We start from the raw sequence: 19,558 nt of genomic DNA, 5'->3' as shown, positions 1-19,558 counted from the left end.
AGTTTTTACCTCATGCAAAATTGTCATTTCTTTAATAAGACATTAACTATTTTTTTCTGAGGCCCTCCAAGTATCTACAAATCCAAAATGTGACCCTGAAAAGGGTTTGAGTTTGAGACCATTGCTATAAGGCATGTTGGCTATGGTGCCAATGAAAGCGTCAAGGAGGACTCCTATCTACCCTCTGATGACAATCTGACATCAAAGAGAAGGAGGTGTTCCAGCACCAGGATCTGGATTTGTGCAGAAAAAGAGACCTTGACTTGGTACCACGATGCCTCATAGAGCATTGATTGAGCTAGGCCAGTACCGGAGTTGGTGTAGCAGCTGGTGTCGATTGCTTTTGAAGAATGGCCGCTCTTTATGAAGAAGCTCGCAAAGTTGATCATGGAAGGAATGTTCTGGTACTGAGGATGTCATTGGTACAGTCAGTGTTGCAGTGTGTCAAGGTGTTTGTGACCTCGATGTGGAAGTATGTCTCTGAGGAGACAACCTGCAAAGATGGGGAGCGAGACTGCTTGATACAGGTGATGCCAGCAACATATGTGAGAAGGTGAGGCATGATAATGCTTCTTACCCTGTTTAGCAGATGGTGCTAATGCTGGTAGTGAGGAAGCCGACGTTGAGTAAGGCCCAGATAGCGGTGTTGATGTCGACGCTGTTTTATTCACATCAGAAGTGGCGGACATTGTTGATGGATCTTGAGTCCCAAATAACTTTTCCCTGTTGTAGACACTGAGCTTTCAAAGTGTGTTTTTGGAGTTTTGAGCAGCAAGAGCAAGAGTCAATTGTGTGGATCATTGACTGATATGGCCCAGTTGCAGAGAACACCTCTTGAAGCCACTAGAACAGTGTTCTTCAACCACCGGTCCATGGACCAGTGCCAGTCCACAGAAATTTCCTGCCGGTCCACAGGTCCGGCATGTGCATCAGGCCCAAAACAGTGTTCTTCAACCGCCAGTTCACAGTGTGGTCAATGCGGCGTTATCTTTGAGCCAGTTCCCTCTTCCTCACTGATTCAGTGCACAAAGCCATGGGCAGTGGCTCCTACACGCGTCCTGCACCTGGACCGGAATCTTTGGCTTCCAGATAAGGCGCGGGATGCGCAAGGAGCCACTGCCCATGGCTTTGTGCACTACATCAGTGAGGAAGAAGGAGCCGATCTGAAGATAACACCGGGGGCGGCATAAAATGGCCAGGCGGGAGCAGGCCAGAAGGCAAGGCATAGCATGGAGGGACGGTGACAACAAAAGGTAGGGGGGAATGATTTTATTTTTGAATTTAGTGATTGAATTATGTCAATTTTGAGAATTTACATCTGCTGTCAGTGTGCTTTGTGTAGTTTAATTTTGTGGTTAACCATTATGTGTTGTTAATAAGATTATATTGTGTGTATCTATGAAAAATGAATGGAAAAAATAGTGTTACAATTAATACTATTATGGAGATGGGGTCTGGGGTGGAGATTGGGTAGAGATGGGCGGGATCTGGCTCACGACTTAGCCCAGTGTTCTTCAACTGCTGATCCATGGACCGATGCCGGTCCACAAAATAATTATTTTATTTCTGCTGGTCCATAGGTGTAAAAAGGTTGAAGAACACTAAGAACATAAGAACATAAGAAGTTGCCTCCGCTGAGGCAGACCAGAGGTCCATCTCGCCCAGCGGTCCGCTCCCGCGGCGGCCCATCAGGCCCATTGCCTGAGCAATGGTCCCAGACTATCCCTATAACCTACCGCTACTCTTATCTGTACCCCTCAATTCCTTTATCCTCTAGGAACCTATCCAAACCTTCTTTGAAGCCTTGTAACGTGCTCCGGCCTATCACAGCCTCCGGAAGCGCGTTCCATGTGTCCACCACCCTCTGGGTGAAAAAGAACTTTCTGGCATTTGTTTTAAACCTGTCTCCTTTTAATTTTTCCGAGTGCCCCCTTGTACTTGTGGTTCCCCGTAATCTGAAAAATCTGTCCCTGTCTACCTTTTCTATACCCTTCAGGATCTTGAAGGTTTCTATCATGTCTCCTCTAAGTCTCCGCTTTTCCAGGGAGAACAGCCCCAGCTTTTTCAGTCTGTCAGTATATGAGAGGTTTTCCATACCTCTTATCAGTTTAGTTGCTCTTCTCTGGACTCCCTCAAGTACCGCCATGTCCTTTTTGAGGTACGGCGACCAATATTGGACACAGTACTCCAGATGCGGTCGCACCATTGAACGATACAGTGGCAGGATGACCTCCTTTGTCCTGGTCGTGATACCCTTCTTAATGATACCCAACATTTTGTTTGCTTTTCTTGAGGCTGTGGCGCACTGTGCCGACGCCTTTAAAGACGTGTCCACCATCACTCCCAGGTCTCTTTCAAGGTTACTTACCCCTAGCAATGACCCTCCCATTTTGTAGCTGAACATCGGGTTCTTTTTCCCTACATGCATGACCTTGCATTTCCCTACATTAAAGTTCATTTGCCATTTTTTGGCCCATTCTTCTAGCGTCGTTAGGTCCCTTTGCAGATCTTCGCAGTCTTCCATGGTTTCAACCCTGCGGTAGAGTTTGGTGTCATCCGCAAATTTAATAACTTCGCAATTTGTTCCCGCCTCCAGGTCATTAATAAATATATTGAACAGGAGCGGTCCCAGCACCGACCCCTGCGGAACTCCGCTCGTGACCCCATGCCAGTCTGAGTAATGGCCCTTCACTCCAACCCTCTGTTTCCTGTCTGCCAGCCAGTTTTTGATCCATCGGTGGACCTCCCCTTGCACCCCGTGTCTCCACAGCTTTTTAAGCAGTCTTTCGTGCGGTACCTTGTCAAAGGCTTTTTGAAAGTCAAGGTAAATGATGTCAATGGATTCCCCTTTATCCACCTGTCTGTTTACCCCCTCAAAGAAGTACAATAAGTTTGTGAGGCATGACCTACCCTTGCAGAAGCCGTGCTGGCTCGACTTTAGCTGTCCATTGTTTTCTATGTGTTCACAGATACTGTCCTTAATCAGTGCTTCCATCATTTTTCCCGGGACCGAGGTCAAGCTCACCGGCCTGTAGTTCCCCGGGTCCCCCCTTGAACCCTTCTTGAAGATGGGTGTGACATTTGCAATTTTCCAATCCTCCGGGATCTCTCCAGTTTTTAAGGATATGTTACATATTTGGCGAAGTGGCTCTGCTATTACGTTCCTTAGTTCCTTGAGTACCCTTGGGTGAATGCCGTCCGGACCTGGCGATTTGTCGCTCTTTAGTCTGTCTATCTGCCTGAGGACATCCTCTTGGCTTACCTCTAGTTGGACCAGCTTTTCATCCCGATCCCCATTTACGATGTCCTCCGGTTCCGGAATATTGGATGTATCCTCTCTCGTGAAGACTGACGTGAAGAACTTATTTAACCTGTCTGCTATCTCTTTTTCCTCTTTTACCACTCCTTTTTTGTCTCCATCATCCAATGGCCCCACTTCTTCCCTTGCCGGTTGCTTCCCCTTCACATATCTGAAGAACGATTTGAAGTTTGTTGCTTCCCCCGCCAGTCTCTCTTCATATTCCCTTTTAGCTTTTTTAACCACACGGTGACACTTCCTTTGGTGTTCTTTGTGTTCCTTTTGGTTGTCCTTTGTTTGGTCCTTTTTCCATTTTTTGAACGATGCTTTCTTGTCACTTATCGCCTTTTTCACTGCAGTTGTTATCCACGCTGGGTTTTTTGTCCGGTTTTTTTTGCACCCCTTCCTGAATCTGGGGATGTACAGGTTCTGTGCCTCTTGCACCGTGCCCTTGAGTCGGGACCAGGCTTTTTCTACAGACTCCATCTTCCTTTCGCTACCATTGAGTTTCTTTCCCACCAGTTTCCTCATGCCATCATAATTCCCTTTTTTGAAGTTGAGTGCTGTCGCTGTGGATCTTTTCACCTTTGATGGTCCAATTTCCAGCTTGCACTGGATCATGTTGTGATCGCTGTTTCCTAGGGGTTCTAGCACCGCCACCTCCTTTGCAGGTCCCCCTAGTCCATTGAGGATTAGGTCGAGAGTTGCATCCCCCCGTGTTGGTTCCGTGACCAGCTGTTCCATGAAACAGTCCCTCGTGGTTTCCAGGAATTTGGTCTCCCTTGTGCAGTTTGAGTGTCCAATACTCCAGTCTATCCCAGGGTAGTTGAAGTCTCCCATCACCATCACGCTTCCGCTTTTGCATATCTGCCTCAGCTCAGCCTCCAGGTCCTGGTCGAGTGCTTCCGTTTGTCCAGGTGGGCGATAGTACAGGCCCAATTTTATGTCTGCTCCAGCTCCTCCAGGTAGCTTAATCCATAGTGATTCCAAGTCGTCCGCCCTTACTGTTGTTTCTATCCTGGTTGAAGGTATGGAGTCCTTTATATAAAGCGCTATTCCACCACCCTTCTTGTGTGTCCTGTCCCTCCTGTAGAGTTTGTACCCTGGTATGGCCACATCCCATTTGTTGTCGTCAGTCCACCACGTTTCTGTGACTCCTATTATGTCCAGGTCCTTTGTACTGGCTATGACTTCTAGTTCTCCCATTTTGGCTCTTAGGCTCCTAGCATTAGTGTATAGGCAATTTAAGTCCTGGTTGTTTGCCTTTTCCGCTGGTTTTCCTCGTGGTTTGGTGCCCCTGCCAACCTCCTCATGGGTTGCCAGCCCCGGAGCTTTGTTGTGTTCATCCCCATCCTGCGGTGCGTCTATGTTGTCCTCAGCCTGCTCCCCCATGTTTGGATGTCCCTCTGGCTCCTGTTGCTCTCTCTTAATTCTGCTTGCTAGGTTCGTTTGTGCATTGGCTACCTGCATTGCGTCCTTGTGTCCTTTTCCCAAAAGTTCCCTCTCAGTCCCGAGCCCTCTTTTAGAAATTTCTGGTTCAGTATCCTTGTTTGATACTTTGGTCCGATGTGTCGAGGTCAGGTCGACTGTCGGCTTTCCCCTTCTCCTCAGTTTAAAGCCAAGTCTATGCTGCTCTGGACGTTGCGTGCCAGCAACCTCGTCCCAGCCGTGCTCAGGTGCAGTCCGTCCCTCCTGTAGAGCTTGTTCTTCCCCCAAAAAGTTGTCCAGTTCCGTACAAAGTGGAAACCCTCCTCTTCGCACCATCTCCTCAGCCATCCGTTTACTGCTTGCAGCTCGGTCTGTCTCTTAGCATCTGCCCTCGGTACTGGCAGGATCTCCGAGAAGGCTATCCTCCTTGTCCTCAGCTTCAGTTTCCTCCCCAGGATCCTGAACTGCTCAGTTAGTGTAGTCCTGTTGTAGCTCCTCCTGCTGATGTCGTTGGTTCCAACGAGGATTATCACCGCTGTCTCCTCTGTTTCAGCTCCGTCCAGGATTCTCTCTATTCTGTCAATGACGTCCTTCGTTCTCGCCCCCGGGAGACATGTCACTAGTCGGTCCTCTCTCCCTCCTGCTATGTGACTGTCCACTTCTCTCAGGATTGAGTCTCCCACTACAATTGCAGACTTCCCCTTCCTTGGTTGTCTCTCTGGTCTCAGGTCCGTGTCGCGATCCGTTAGAATTTCCTCTGGGTTCGGTTGGGTCACTATCTCCTCAGTCTGTCCAGCTCCTCCGCAAGGTCCTACTCTCATGGCGTCTGGTGGATTCTGTCCAATTGCTGGTTCCATTTCGATGTGCTGTTTGTCCTGAGCCGCCACCATCCTGCAGGCCTCCTCGATGAATTTCTCGAGCTCTCTTACTTGCTCCGTGACGTGACTCTCTCCGGTGGTATCCTCCGTTGTCCAGCATGGTTCCTCTAAGGTGCACAGTCCTTCCAGCTCCTGGACCCTGGCCTGCAGTCTCCCGACCTCCTTCCTCAGGCTATCCAGTTCCTGACATCGACCGCATATGTACGCTTGCCTCCCGGAGGGGAGGTAGTCATACATATGACACTCGATGCAGTACACTGGGTAGCTCCGCTGGGTTCCTGCAGCCTCCATTTCTTTTTCCCTGCTCCTTTGGTTCCTCGGTGTGTATGAGTGGTGTCCGGCGTGCAGCTAGCTGAAAGGGTAGAGAGAGAAGAGAGTAATGAGAGAGAAAAAAAAGATTTTTGCTGCTGCTACTGTCTGGGCTCCTTCTCAAGGCTCCTTCGCAAAGGCGCTCTCGCTAAGGCGAGCGCCTTTGCCGCTCGCCTTCGCCGTGCGCCGAACGGCTGGGCGCCGTTGGCTCCCTTCTTCTTATAGGGGGAGCCCTGGCCCGATGTGACCTCTGACGCGGGTGGGGGTGGGCGGAGCTAACTCTCGTCGCGACCCCGGTCTAACAGCCTGCTCTGGCTGTTTCCTCCTGCCTTCCCCTCTGCCTCTCCGCTCCTGAAAGAGAAGAAACAAAACAAAAACGCTGCCGAGGTTTACCTCGTGCCCTGGCTCCCTTCTTCTTATAGGGGGAGCCCTGGCCCGATGTGACCTCTGACGCGGGTGGGGGTGGGCGGAGCTAACTCTCGCCGCGACCCCGGTCTAACAGCCTGCTCTGGCTGTTTCCTCCTGCCTTCCCCTCTGCCTCTCCGCTCCTGAAAGAGAAGAAACAAAACAAAAACGCTGCCGAGGTTTACCTCGTGCCCTGGCTCCCTTCTTCTTATAGGGGGAGCCCTCACTACACTAAAAGGCTTTGATATTGAAGGAAAAACCACTGATGCAAGATCAAAGGAGTTAATTTTTTTTCCGAGGGTGGATTAAAATTGTGACCGAAAATGGTTCGATGCCCCTGGCCAGAAAACAGGCTCATAGAGGGCCAAAGGCTTGAAAACATTGGAGAGAAAAAATTTGAAAAAGTCAAAAAAAATTCCCAAACGAAACAAAGAATGGATTAATTATGAAAAAAAATGAAAGGAAGTAATGAAAAATACAACGGGAAGACATTATAAAGGAAAAAAGAGCCCATTTGGAATGACTCCAAAATATACGTCTTAGCTTCGCCGAAAACTAAGAATTGATGATCCCACGAGCTGACGTTGGCTGGGAAGGAACACATGCATGTGCGATTTGGGCAGTCTCGAGACGTCTAAAGAAATTAAAGTGACAGTACACTTTAGCACTGTCCATATCGGGCTTTGTGGATGATGTCGCCCACATGTGAGAATATTCTGCCTGCTGGCCCTGAGATAACTTGTAAATTTCATCAATGTAAATTTCACTTACCTGCAAAGTACTGTGTTTCAGTTTTTTCTCATGAAATTTTAAGCAAGACCATTGAATAAGGGGTAAAATACTAAACTGCTGATTTACATTCCATTTTTGACCTGTAAATTATATTTTCAGATCATCTAGGTCCCCACTTTATCTTCAATAAGAGCAAGAAAATATTCCAGAATCACTATTGATAAGAATGAACATACAGTACTTTGATTTTCCAGTTAGGCTAGTTCTGTACATATTGATGAGCAAAACACAAGATAATAAAGAAAAAGTAAACCTACAACAGTCTTGTTTATAAATATGAATGGTTAAAAATGAAATCATATGTGTAACTGGAAATTAAGCATAGTTTAAAAATAAAGGAAGAAAAGAGCCTTACCCGCATCATTTCGTTCTCTAGTTGCTTCTTCCGATGCAGTCGCTGATGGTGACACTTTAGGATATTCTCAACGTGCTGCTCCATGTAAAATTTGAAAGCTTGTGGGGAGTAGCTCTGAATGCGAGACTCCCTCCGTTCTTCATCTCTCTTGCTTCTCCTCAGAGGCACGGGTGAAGTTGTTATTTTTTTCTTTTCTTTATCTGTGCCATCAATACATTCGTAATTCTTTTCATTCTCATCTTCTTTGCTTTGAACTGAAGATCCACTAGCCTGATCCTCTCTGCAAGTTCTAACTGTTGATTCATACTGAGGAACAGTTTGATTCTGTTGTAGTAGGTGCTTTGGATAAGGTGGCGGTGGACCTTGATAATTTGGAGCCTCAGCCACAGGCGACATAATGGTCATATTTGTGGGGTTCCCATCACTGAATGGTCCAGACTGCACAGCCTGAGCTGGCTGAGGCATCCAGGAAGGGTGTGTAGGTGCTAAAGCAGTTTGGAGCTCTGGCTTGAGCACTCGCATGCTTTTCACTGGCTGCTGAATTGGAGCTGGTGTAATAGCAGTCACTGTGGTAGCTGAAGACTGAGCATTATTACTATGATTTTGCCATGATCCAAGAGGGTTGTTGAAAGAATTTGACCTCACAGGAATGTTTGGCTGCCAAGCAGGCATCTCATGTCCACTCATAGAGGCTGACTGAGGAAGAGCAGATGTCTGTGGCCAGGATGTTGGCATTGCAGGCATATTAATATTATACAGTTCCATGTTGTGACTGTTTCGGTTGGGTACCATCATGGCCTGGGGGAGGTTGCCATTGGTATATGTGGAGGTAGAAGCAGATCCTCCTGCTTGCATCTGTAAAGCTGTGGGGCTCTGCCTGTTAGTTGGGTTCATATGGTATGTAGGCAGAGGCTGGCGACTCACTGAATTACTGACTACAACATTCTGATTAGCTATGAAATCTGTCCCATTACTGCCATTCTGCAAGCTGGCTCTTCCAGATGAGAAGCTAAATTTGTTGTTAGTAGAGCTTTGCATGATGATTGGCTGTCTGCCTACAGGTACAGGAGTGATTGTCCTTTGCCCCTGCACACCAGGAGTCATGGTAGGTGGATCTGGCCATGTTGGAACTGGAGAAATGCGGGATATCATGTATTCCATGCTGCCTGAATAACGTTTGGTCTGAGAATTTGAGTCCCAGGAAGGAGGTGGTGGGGTTGTTCCCCTTGGTGGTGGAGTCTGCCCTCTGGTAGGTGGAGGAGGGGGAGTGACACTTCTTACTTGTGGAAGAGGAGGTGGGTTCACTCTTTGCCCATTGCTAGGATGAGCCTGAGTAAATGCTGCAACTCCCGATCCTGATAGAGGGCGTCCCATTTCTGTTTGAGCGTTTGGACTTTCTGCACGGAATACTGACCCTTCTGATAGTGGCGGGCCATGTCTAGGAGGAGCAAGGGATTCTTTCGAACCTTTCCAGCTTTGTCTGCGGTTAACTGATGGTTGTGTGCTCCCTGCTTATAAAACAAAAACAGAAATATTGTTCTGATATGACTGCTGTAAATGCAATTGCCATCAAAACAAGCTCATAAAAAGAAAAAAAAATTAAAACAATGCTCTATTACAGGTTCAAGTAATCAGTTGGCTTGACAAAACTCAAGATTGTTACATTATACTATACAACAGAACGATAAGAATTCTTTTTGTGTACAGGCAGTCCCCGGGTTAAGAATGAGTTACGTGTTTAAAGCTGTTCTTAAGTCGGATATGTATGTATAGTCATGTGAAAAAATTTGGACACGCCATGAAATATTCAGTTCTTTCTTAAGAAATGTTCACATATCAATGTCAAATCTTTTTTTATCCATCTCTGGAAAAGAAAGTGATGTAATTGCAGGTAAACAACAAAAGATTTACTCATGAAACAAAAGATACCGTATTTTTTGCTCCATAAGACTCACTTCACCATAAGATGCACCCCGGATTTAGAGGAAAACAAGAAAAAAAAAACATTCTGAACCAAATTCTCCCTGCCAGGCTCTACACCCAACCCCACACTCCTTGCCAAGCTCTGCAATCTATCCCCCCTCTGGTGGTCTAGTGGTAGGCCGGGACAGGGCAGACAGGGACAAAGCAGGCAGCTAGCTGGCAGGCAGGTAGGGACAGGGCATTCAGGCAGGCCTCCCCCCAGGCATGCAGGCAGTACTCCCCCCTCCAAGGCAGGCCCCCAAGGCAGGCAGTACTCCCCACTCTCAGGCAGGCATCCCCCTCCCAGGCAGCCCCCCCTAAGCAAGCAGGCCTCCCCCCTCCCAGGCAGGCAAGCAAGCTTCACCCCTCTAGGCCTCTCTGCAGGCAGGCAGGCCCAGCTTCTCCCTGCTCCCTATTTTTAATTCAGCAGGGCAGGCAGGCAGGTCCTAGCCTCTCTTTCCTCCCTTCCTACCCCCCAGGCAGGCCCCGGCCTCTTCCTCCTCACCATCCAGGCAGGTGACAGGCAGGACCTGGTCCTCTTCTTCCTCCCAGATGCCTCCCGCGTGTACCTTTTTTTTTTTTTTTTTTTTTAACTTCTGGACGCGGCACCTCACTTAGTGCAGCACACCAGGTTGGCTGAGTTCTCGCAGGAAGCGGCGCGGGACCAGGCAGGCAACCTGGTGCGCCGCTATGCGAGAGAACGAAAGAAGAGTCAGCCGGCAGTCGGAGGAAGCAGCGGGAATCAGGCAGCCAGCCTGGTGTGCCGCTCTAGTGCCATGTCCAGAAGTTAAAAAAAAAAAAGTACGCGCGGGGAGGTATCAGGGAGGAGGAAGAGGACCAGGGCCTGTCTTGTGCACCACATCCAGCGAGGGAGGACGGCCGCATTGGAATAAGGTAACGGGGTAGGGGGGGATGGGTGGCGCACGCTTTGGGTATTCGCTCCATAAGACGCACCCTAATTTCCACTCCCTTTCTGGGGGTGGAAAAAGTGAGTCTTATGGAGCGAAAAATACGGTATCCACAAAAATGTGTATTTTGAGGAATAAATTAGGACACCCCCCACATATCCTCCCTTAAAGTGGCTCAAATCAATTTAGTTCTGAACTTGTTCTAATTTGGCTTTCTTGGTCTGGTTTATGGGAACTAACCCTAGTTTGTTGGTATGGTGTGTGTGGTGGTGTATGGCTGTCTATGTGAGTGGATTCTGGGGGGTGGGGGTAGGAGAGATTGGGAGCTTGGTTTTGGTTGGTGTATACTTATATTGTTCTGGGTGGGGGTTTGTACTTGGATGCTATCTGTTAGAGAGTATAAGAACACAGCTTACATGCCAAACCTGTAGATACTTGAACTACACATAAGCATATAAGCAATGCCTCTGCTGGGTCAGACCTGAGGTCCATCGTGCCCAGCAACTTATTTCTATTTCTGTATTACCCACAGAATGACATTAAGCTCACTGCAAGAATATTTATTTTTACCATTAAAAGGGTTTATGTATACTCCTGAAAAAAGTGAGGTGGTTTGAATTTTCTCTCATAGAAGCAGTTTGATCATATAGTTAGGTCATGTGACTGCACATCAGCATTAGAGGAAGCTTTCAAATCTTTCTGGACAGGCAAAAGCTTCTTTCTTTACTATCAGTCCCCACAATATTGCTTTGGCTAGGGGACCCTAAAGGAGAGATCTGAGAACACTGCAGCTGTCCTGGCTCCTCAGCTGTGAGACTCTTAAGATTACTATAATTCAATGGTACTTGGGCTTTGGCCACTTTGTACTCCTTGGTAGAGAATGACAGGGGGCCAAATTTGGCCCCATCCCCGCAGGATCTATCTGCATCCCTGTCCTGTCCCAGTGAGTTCTGTCCCTGTTCTTGCCCCACCCATGCAAGCTCTGTTCTCATCTGTATAAGCCTCTAACACAGGGGTGTCCAACCTTTTGGCTTCCCTGGGCCACATTGTCCGAAAAAAATGTTTCTGGGGCTGCACAAATGTGTAAATGCTGCAGCAAGACAAAGGAGGGAGCCGGCAAGATGGTAAACACCCAGGGGCAGCAGAGGAAAACACTGCATCGCCCTCGACCAGGGCCACACAAAATACTTCACTGGGCCGCAGGTTGGACACCCCTGCTCTAACACTTTAAAATTATATGTGTTCAAGGCTTGAGCAGTTGAGGACAGAGCTTGCAGGAAAGTGATAGAGACAGGGACAGAACTCGTGGGAATGGAACAGGGAAGCCCACGGGACAAATTTATCCCTGTATCAGTCTCTATTCCTTTGACCCCTGAAACAGAATATTCATTACATTAGTGACTTCTATTCCGCCTGTACCTTGCAGTTCTAGGCGGATTACAAAAGAGCTAAAGCACAGTTACTTACCGTAACAGGTGTTATCCAGGGACAGCAGGCATATATTCTCACATGTGGGTGACGTCATCTACGGAGCCCCGATGCGGAAGCATTTTCAAGCAAACTTGAATGAAGATTTAAGTTTGCTCTGCTGCTCCACGCATGCGTGCCTTCCTGCTCCACTAGGGGGCGCATCCCCTCGTGGTCTCCAGTTCACTTAACTAGCAAAGAAGCCAACCTCGGGGAGGTGGGCAGGGTTGTGAGAATATATGCCTGCTGTCCCTGGATAACACCTGTTACAGTAAGTAACTGTGCTATATCCCAGGACAAGCAGGCATGATATTCTCACATGTGGGTGACCTCCAAGCTAACTGAAAAGGGATGGAGGGAAGTTGGCAATTTAAGCAAATAGATTTCGCAATACCGATTGGCCGAACCGGCCATCGCTTCTGGACAGTGAGTCCAGACAGTAGTGGGAGGTGAAAGTATGAACCGAAGACCACATGGCAGCCTTGCAGATTTCCTGAGGACCTGAGGAACGCTACGGAGGCTGCCATCGCTCGGACCTTGTGTCCCGTTACTCGACCCTGCAGCGCGAGACCAACCTGAGCGTAGCAAAAGGTGATGCAATCGGCCAACCAGTTGGACAAGGTGCGCTTGGAAACTGGGTGGCCTAACCGGTTTGGGTCGAAGGACAAAAACAATTGTGGGACTTTCCGGTGTGGTTGAGTGCGTTGGAGGTAAAAGGCCAACGCTCTCTTACAGTCAAGAGTGTGAAGCGCCACCTCTCCGGGGTGAGAGTGGGGCTTGGGAAAAAACACGGGCAAGACGATGGACTGATTGAGGTGAAAATCAGACACTACTTTAGGCAAGAACTTTGGATGTGTGCGGAGTACCACCTTGTCATGATGGAAAACAGTGAAGGGTGGGTCCGCTACCAGAGCCTGTAGCTCACTAACTCGCCGGGCGGAAGTGAGTGCAAGCAGGAAAATCACCTTCCACGTGAGGAAGGGGCTCAAATGGAGCTCAAATGGAGGTTTCATTAGTTGAGCCAGAACCACGTTAAGGTCCCAAACCTCCGGAGGGGGTTTGAGAGGAGGGTGGACATTCAGAAGACCCTTCATGAAGCGAGAGACTAAGGGGTGGAGCGAGAGGGCTTTTCCTTCCAGGGGCTGATGAAAGGCCGCAATCGCACTGAGATGTACTCGAATGGAGTTGGTCTTTAGGCCGGAGTGAGATAATTGAAGTAAATAGTCAAGGACCAGAGGGACGGGGACCGACACCGGGTCCTGGCTGTGAGAGGAGCACCAGGCTGAGAATCTGGTCCACTTTTGAGAATAGCAGGTTCTTGTCGAGGTCTTTCTAGAGGCCTCCAATATCTCCTTGACTGATTGAGACACGGGGAGAGAAGTCAGGGGGAAAGAAACCAAGCATTCAGATGAAGAGATTGAAGATTGGGATGTAACAGCGAACCCTGACTCTGTGATAGTAGAGAGGGAAACCGAGGCAGAGGCAGTGGATCTCTGACACTGAGTTGAAGTAGAAGGGAAAACCAAGGCTGGTGTGGCCAGCGAGGAGCAATCAGGATCAGGGTTGCTTTCACCATTTTCAGGTGGACCAGCGTCCGCAGGATCAGAGGAAACGGCGGAAACGCGTACAGAAACCTTCCCTCCCAGTCGAGGAGGAAGGCGTCGGCCTTGAGTTGGTCCGGGGAGTGTATCCGGGAGCAGAAGAGAGGCAGCTTGTGGTTGTGAGGGGATGCGAACAGATCTATTTGAGGCGTCCCCCACTGTTCGAACACCCGTCGTAGGGTCTGAGAGTGTAGTGACCACTCGTGTGGCTGGAGGAGGCGGCTGAGTCTGTCCGCCAGACAGTTTTGTTCTCCTTGTATGTACACCGCTTGAAGGAAGGTGTTGTTGGAGATTGCCCATTTCCAGAGGCGCAGGGCTTCCCGACAAAGGGACCAAGACCCTGTCCCCCCTTGTTTGTTTACGTAGTACATCGCTACCTGGTTGTCGGTTCGGATGAGAACCACCCGGTCGTGGAGCAGATGTTGAAAAGCTACAGCTGCGAGATAGATGGCCCGAAGCTCTAGCACGTTGATGTGGCAGCGACGGTCCTCTGCTGACCACATCCCTTGAGTGCGTAGGCCGTCCAGATGGGCTCCCCAAGCGTACTCCGACGAGTCCGTGGTGAGTACCTTGCTGTGGGGTGGGGCGAGGAAGAGAAAACCTTTGGAAAGATTTGAAGAGTCGGCCCACCAGCTGAGCGATCGTTGCAATGAAGGAGTCACTGTCACGGGACGGTCGATCGGGTCCCGGTCTTGATGCTATTGAGAGGCCAGGGTCCATTGAGGGATTCTCAGATGGAGGCGGGCGAAGGGTGTGACATGGACGGTGGAGGCCATGTGGCCCAGGAGAGTCATCATCTGTCGAGCTGATACCGAGGTCAGCAGGGAGATCCTTCGACTCAGACTTACTAACGCCTCTAGTCGCGGAGGGGGGAGGAAGGAACGGAGGCGAACCGTGTTCAGCGTGGCCCCGATGAACTGTAGGGACTGCGAGGGGCGTAGTTGGGATTTTGGGAAGTTTATTTCGAACCCCAGACTCTGTAGGTAGATAATAGTCTGTTGGGTCGCTGAGATAACCCCTTCCCTGGACGGGGCTTTGATCAGCCAGTCGTCCAGGTAAGGGAATACCTGAAGGTCCTGGGAGCGTAAGGTAGCTGCGACCACCACGAGGCACTTGGTGAAGACTCGAGGTGACGATGCTAGGCCGAAGGGGAGGACACGGTATTGTAGGTACCAGTCCCCTACCTGAAAACGCAAGAACTTGCGGTGAGCGGGGTGCACTGGGACATGTGTGTACGCCTCCTTCAGATCGAGGGAGCAGAGCCAGTCGCCCTCGTCGATCAGGGGGTAGAGGGTCGGTAGGGAAAGCATCCGAAATTTTTCCCGTACCAGAAATTTGTTGAGGCGTCTCAAGTCTAGTATTGGGCGTAGGTCTCCCGTTTTTTTCGGTACCAGGAAGTAACGGGAGTAGAAGCCCTTTCCCCGTTGGTCGGGGGGAACCTCCTCCACTGCTCTCAGGCGAAGCAGGTCTCGAGCTTCGGAGAGGAGCAGGGGTAGCTGCGTCCGTTTGGGAGGGCAATTCCTTGGAGGGTTGTCTGGAGGAATGGCCCGAAAGTTGAGAGTATCCTGATGAGATCACGCCAAGGACCCATGCGTCCGACGTGACTTGTTCCCAGCGAGGGTAAAAGGCTTTGAGGCAACCCCCGATGGGAAGGAGGCCTGGGACTATGGCGGAGGGGGCCCGCCCCCTTCCGCGTATCCCGTCAAAAGGACGGGGATGGTTTGGTAGTCGCAGGCGGTTGGGACTTGGGTAGAGCCTGATGGTGGGCCTGCGGGCGCCTGGGTGGAGGCCGCGAGAAGACAGGAGTGGAGTTTTGTGGGTATCGGCGCGGAGGGGCCCTGAACGGCCTGGACGCGGTCGGTTTAGGCTTTTGCCGGACGAGGGAGGCGAACGAGCGTTCGTGTTCGGAGAGGCGTTTTGTAGCCGCCTCGATAGTGTCATCAAACAGTTCTTTTCCCATGCAGGGGAGGTTAGCCAACCGGTCCTGCAAGTTGGGGTCCATGTCGACCAGGCGCAGCCAAGCTAGTCGGCGCATGGCGATAGCAAAGGCTGCCTCTCTGGAGGAGAGTTCGAAGCCATCGTAGGCCGCGTGGAATAGATGGAGGCGCAGGTTAGAGAGGGACTCTAAAAGCAGGCCAAACGCTCCTTGCCGGGAGGCCGGTAGGTCAGTCTCAAAGGCTCTCAATAGTCCAATGAGGTGTTTGAGGTAGGATGTGAAGGTAAAAGTGTAGCTTTGCACTCTAGAGGCCATCATTGCATTTTGATATAGTCTCCTGCCGAACTTGTCCAGGGTTCGGCCTTCTCGGCCTGGGGGGACCGCTGCTGAGACCCGGGATGGGTGAGCCTTTTTCAAGGAGGATTCTACTAGCAGCGACTGGTGGGAGAGCTGTGGTTGTTCGAATCCCGGGTAGGGTACTGTGCGGTACTTGGCCTCCATTTTGGAGTTTACGGCTGTGACCATGTAGGGGGTCTCCAGGTTCCTGAAGAAGGCCTGTTGGAGTACCGGGTTAGTTGGTAAGCGAAGGGACTCTCTGGGCAGTGATGGCATATCCAGCTCCGCTAGGTACTCCTTAGAGTATCTGGAGTCGGACTGGAGGTCTAAGTCCAAAGCGTGGCTCATGTCCTGGACAAAGCGAGTGAAGGATGGGCGGGATGTTCCCGGGGCCCCGTGCGGGGTCGGTGAACGAGACCTCCATCGGGTGGAGAAGGATGGGGAGGCTTCCCTCGAGTATCGAGGTTCCTGCTCCGATCCACGCTCTGAGACCGGGGAAGTACTGTGAAAGTGTTCCGGGGTCGTAGATCTCCGACGTCTCGAGGAGCCCCTCGGAGACGATGTCGGGGTTCGGGGTACCGATCGATGTCGAATCAGTGACCTCGACCCGGACTCCCTCGGTGAATACCTGCAACCTTGGGTCGGGGTCCCGGTCCGAGGGGGAGTTCGGAGGATGCGCGGGTTGGAGAGTGATAACTCAGCCACCCTTAGTGGTCCCGTACGAGGTGTAGGAGAACGGCCTCGTAGAGTGGGGGAACCCCGGGCCTTCTTGGAGGTACGGCGGTTCGAGGTTTCTGTCGTTTTAGCACGACGCTTTGCACCGTGGCGGTCTGTGGAGGGGGAGCGCCTCGGGTGCCTCGGTGAGGAGTCCGAGGAGGATGGAATGCGGTGAAGCTTGCGCGCTTTTCTTCGAGGTAGCTCGACGCGAGGCTCAGGCTGGTCTGGCACATGCGGGGTCGAGGTCGAGGCCGGTTGTAATTGGGCCATTGCAGCGGACAGCTCCGACGAGATCATCGCTCGGAGTAGGTCCTGGAAGACGGGCACGGACAGCATCGAAGGCATGTCCACTGCCTCGGTGCACTCCACCGGGGGCGACCTCATATCAGAATATTCCCGTGTGGGGGAGGCACGGCCCGAAGGCTTGGAGGGCTTCGCCGGGGCTGTAAGCATGGGACTTCCGCCATGCGTCGCCGGCGTCCCCGAGGCTGGTTTCTTCGCTGGTACAGAACCTGAAGAGGAAAGAGGGGACTTACCCGGAGTCGAGGTTTTCTGTTGCCCCGAGGACTTCGGGTTCGAGTCTCGAGGCGATGCCGAGGTATTTGGGGCCGAGGTCAAGGCCGGGGCTGACCTCGAGGCCAAGGTAGAGGGTTGGTCCGGGGCGAAAAGATCCGCCATGCGGGCTTTCCTTCGACGGAGGGCCCGGTTCTGGAAAGTAGCGCACTGGGGGCAGGAGTCGGTTGGATGAGCGGTCCCCAGGCAGAGGATGCACCGGCGATGCGGGTCTGTGATGGAAAGAAGCCGCTCGCACCGGGAGCACTTTTTAAAGCCGGTCAAAGGCCGGGACATAGAATCGAAAGTGGCCGCGGCTCGAATAGCCAGGCGGCCACGAGGACCCGGAAGCCTCCGGGTCGGTGAAAAACGAAGCAGGAACAGTTGAAAGAAGAAAAAACGTGCGCACAGCAACTAAATCGAAAAAAAACAAGAAAAAATCGCGGTGCTAGAAGGCAGTTGGGGCAGAGCCTGAAAAAACATGACTTCTAGGCTCAGCGGAAAATTCTGAACTGGAGACCACGAGGGGATGCGCCCCTAGTGGAGCAGGAAGGCACGCATGCGTGGAGCAGCAGAGCAAACTTAAATCTTCAATCAAGTTTGCTTGAAAATGCTTCCGCATCGGGGCTCCGTAGATGACGTCACCCACATGTGAGAATATCATGCCTGCTTGTCCTGGGATAAGGGGTTTAGTCCAAAAAATTGCCTTATTTCCATTTCCTATTTATAAACTTTTATCAATACAGTTACAATTGTACTTGATTCTACATAAAGCAACAAAATTTTCTTTCTACATTTTGCCGTTTCTGCTTTAATCATCTTCTCTTCGCTCTCTTCTTTCTATTCAGCGTTTGTCCTTTCTCCCTTCCATGCCACATCTGCCCTCTCTCTTTGCCCCTTCCACCCAGCCTCTATTGTCTCTCTCTATCCCTTCCATCTACTGTCCACCCTCTCTGCCCTTTCCATCCAGTATCTGCCTTCTCTCTCTTCCATATGCCATCTTCCCTCTTTCTATGTTACTTCAAATAAGCTGTATATCCTATGCAGTTTCTCTCCTTTGTACATATTCATTTCAGCTTCACCCCCTCTCCATTTTTTTGTCTTCACCCTCTCCCCTATGCTCTGGCATCTCTCTCCTCTCCTATCTCTCCCTCTCCCTCCATGCTCTGGCACCTCCTCTCCTTCCTTTCCCTCTAGTCTGGCATTTGTCTCCTTAGTTTCCCTTCTCTCCCCCCTTGCCTTGGCATCTTTATGCTCTCCTTCCATCGCCGCCTCCATTATCTGGCATCTCCTCTACTTACTTCCTTTTCCCAGGTGTGGCATCTGTCTCCTCCCCCTCATATGCCCTTACATCTCTCCCTCCCCCTCCATGGTCTGGTATCTCCTTTCCTTTCCCTCCCACCCATGTTCTTGGCATCTCTTTCCTCTCCTCTCCCTTCCCTGGTCTTCCTTCCCTCTCTCTCCCCAATTAGGTGCAGCAGCAGCATTTTTCTTCCCCTTCCCTATTGGGTACAGCAGCAGCAGTAGCATTCCCAGCTTCCCCCCCTAGCTGATTTGCTACAGGCTAAGGTGGGAGAAAGGGCAACAATGGAGGGAAGCTTACAACTTGCTGTTCTTTCTTGCTTCGGGTCTTCCTCGCTGCCAGTATACAGGACCGAGCAGTGAGGAAGGCCCGAAGCAAAAAAGAACACCAAGTTGTAAACTTCCCTCCCTGCCTTATCTCCCACCTTAGCCTGTAGGAAATAAAAAAAAAAAAAAAAAAAAGGCAGGCTGAGGCGAATTCGCAACCCTACCTATGCACTTGCTCTGCATAGGCACTTTTGGCTAAATGTTTTATAAAGGCACATAAGTGGCCCTGGAAGCAGATGTTCAGGCATAACTTTATACCTGTACTGAGGTAAATGTAAACACCTCAGAACAGGTATAAAGTTATGCATGAACATCTGCTTCCAGGGCCACTTATGTGCCTTTATAAAATATTTAGCCAGAAGTACCTAAGCAGGGAAAGTTCAAGGCTATTAGACTCTCTAAGTGACCTCTTGGTCTTGGACCTTTGCCTGTTTCCTCTGCCCCTTGCAGTCCAGCATCTTGGTGCTTTCCGTCTTCTTCTCATAGTTCAGTATCTCCTTGTTCCCCTTTGTTCTCATTCCCCCTCCTTGGCAGACCAGCATCTTGTCTCTCCCCTGCTTGGTGGTCTAGTATCTACCCTTTCTCCTTGGCCTGTTCCTTGCTGTTTAGCCAGTTCTGAGCAGACAGGTCTGCAGCTGAAAATTGAAGTGTAGGGCCTCCTATGTGTTCAAGACTATAACAGGAAGTCATGAAGTTTGAACACAATGGGCGTCCAGCATACATATACTAAAGTGAAAGCCCTACTTTCTTGATTATTTGGCAGTCTGACTGCTAGCTCCGCCTATTCTACTCATTGCTGACAGGAAGGGAAAAATGCCTAGGTTGCCATCTGCCATTTGTCACTCCCGAATCTCAGCACTCTAGCTGACAACTAATGGAAACATCAATCTTGTGCCTATATAAAATAAGCACGAATAATGGTTCACTGTTCACATGTTTTTGGTGGCCAGATCAGCTTGCAGCCACATCAGCTACAAGTTTCTCG

At 50.4% G+C, this 19,558-nt stretch overlaps 1 protein-coding gene across 3 annotated transcripts in view; it reads right to left on the bottom strand.

Moving 5' to 3' along the window:
- LATS1 (large tumor suppressor kinase 1) overlaps positions 1-19,558 on the bottom strand; it is a 114,793-nt gene that overhangs the window by 78,524 nt on the left and 16,711 nt on the right. For 2 of the 3 annotated variants that reach the window (XM_033937266.1, XM_033937265.1), the window contains exon 4: positions 7,466-8,976. In XM_033937266.1, coding sequence (XP_033793157.1) covers positions 7,466-8,976 — 1,511 coding nt within the window. The remainder of the gene's footprint in view (positions 1-7,465; positions 8,977-19,558) is intronic. The other variant, XM_033937267.1, reaches the window with a different exon arrangement.

The sequence above is a fragment of the Geotrypetes seraphini genome, chromosome 3 (genome assembly GCF_902459505.1).
Source record: "Geotrypetes seraphini chromosome 3, aGeoSer1.1, whole genome shotgun sequence".
NCBI lineage: Eukaryota > Metazoa > Chordata > Amphibia > Gymnophiona > Dermophiidae > Geotrypetes > Geotrypetes seraphini.
Note: the sequence above shows the minus strand (reverse complement) of the source record. Positions and strands in the feature narration are given on the sequence as shown.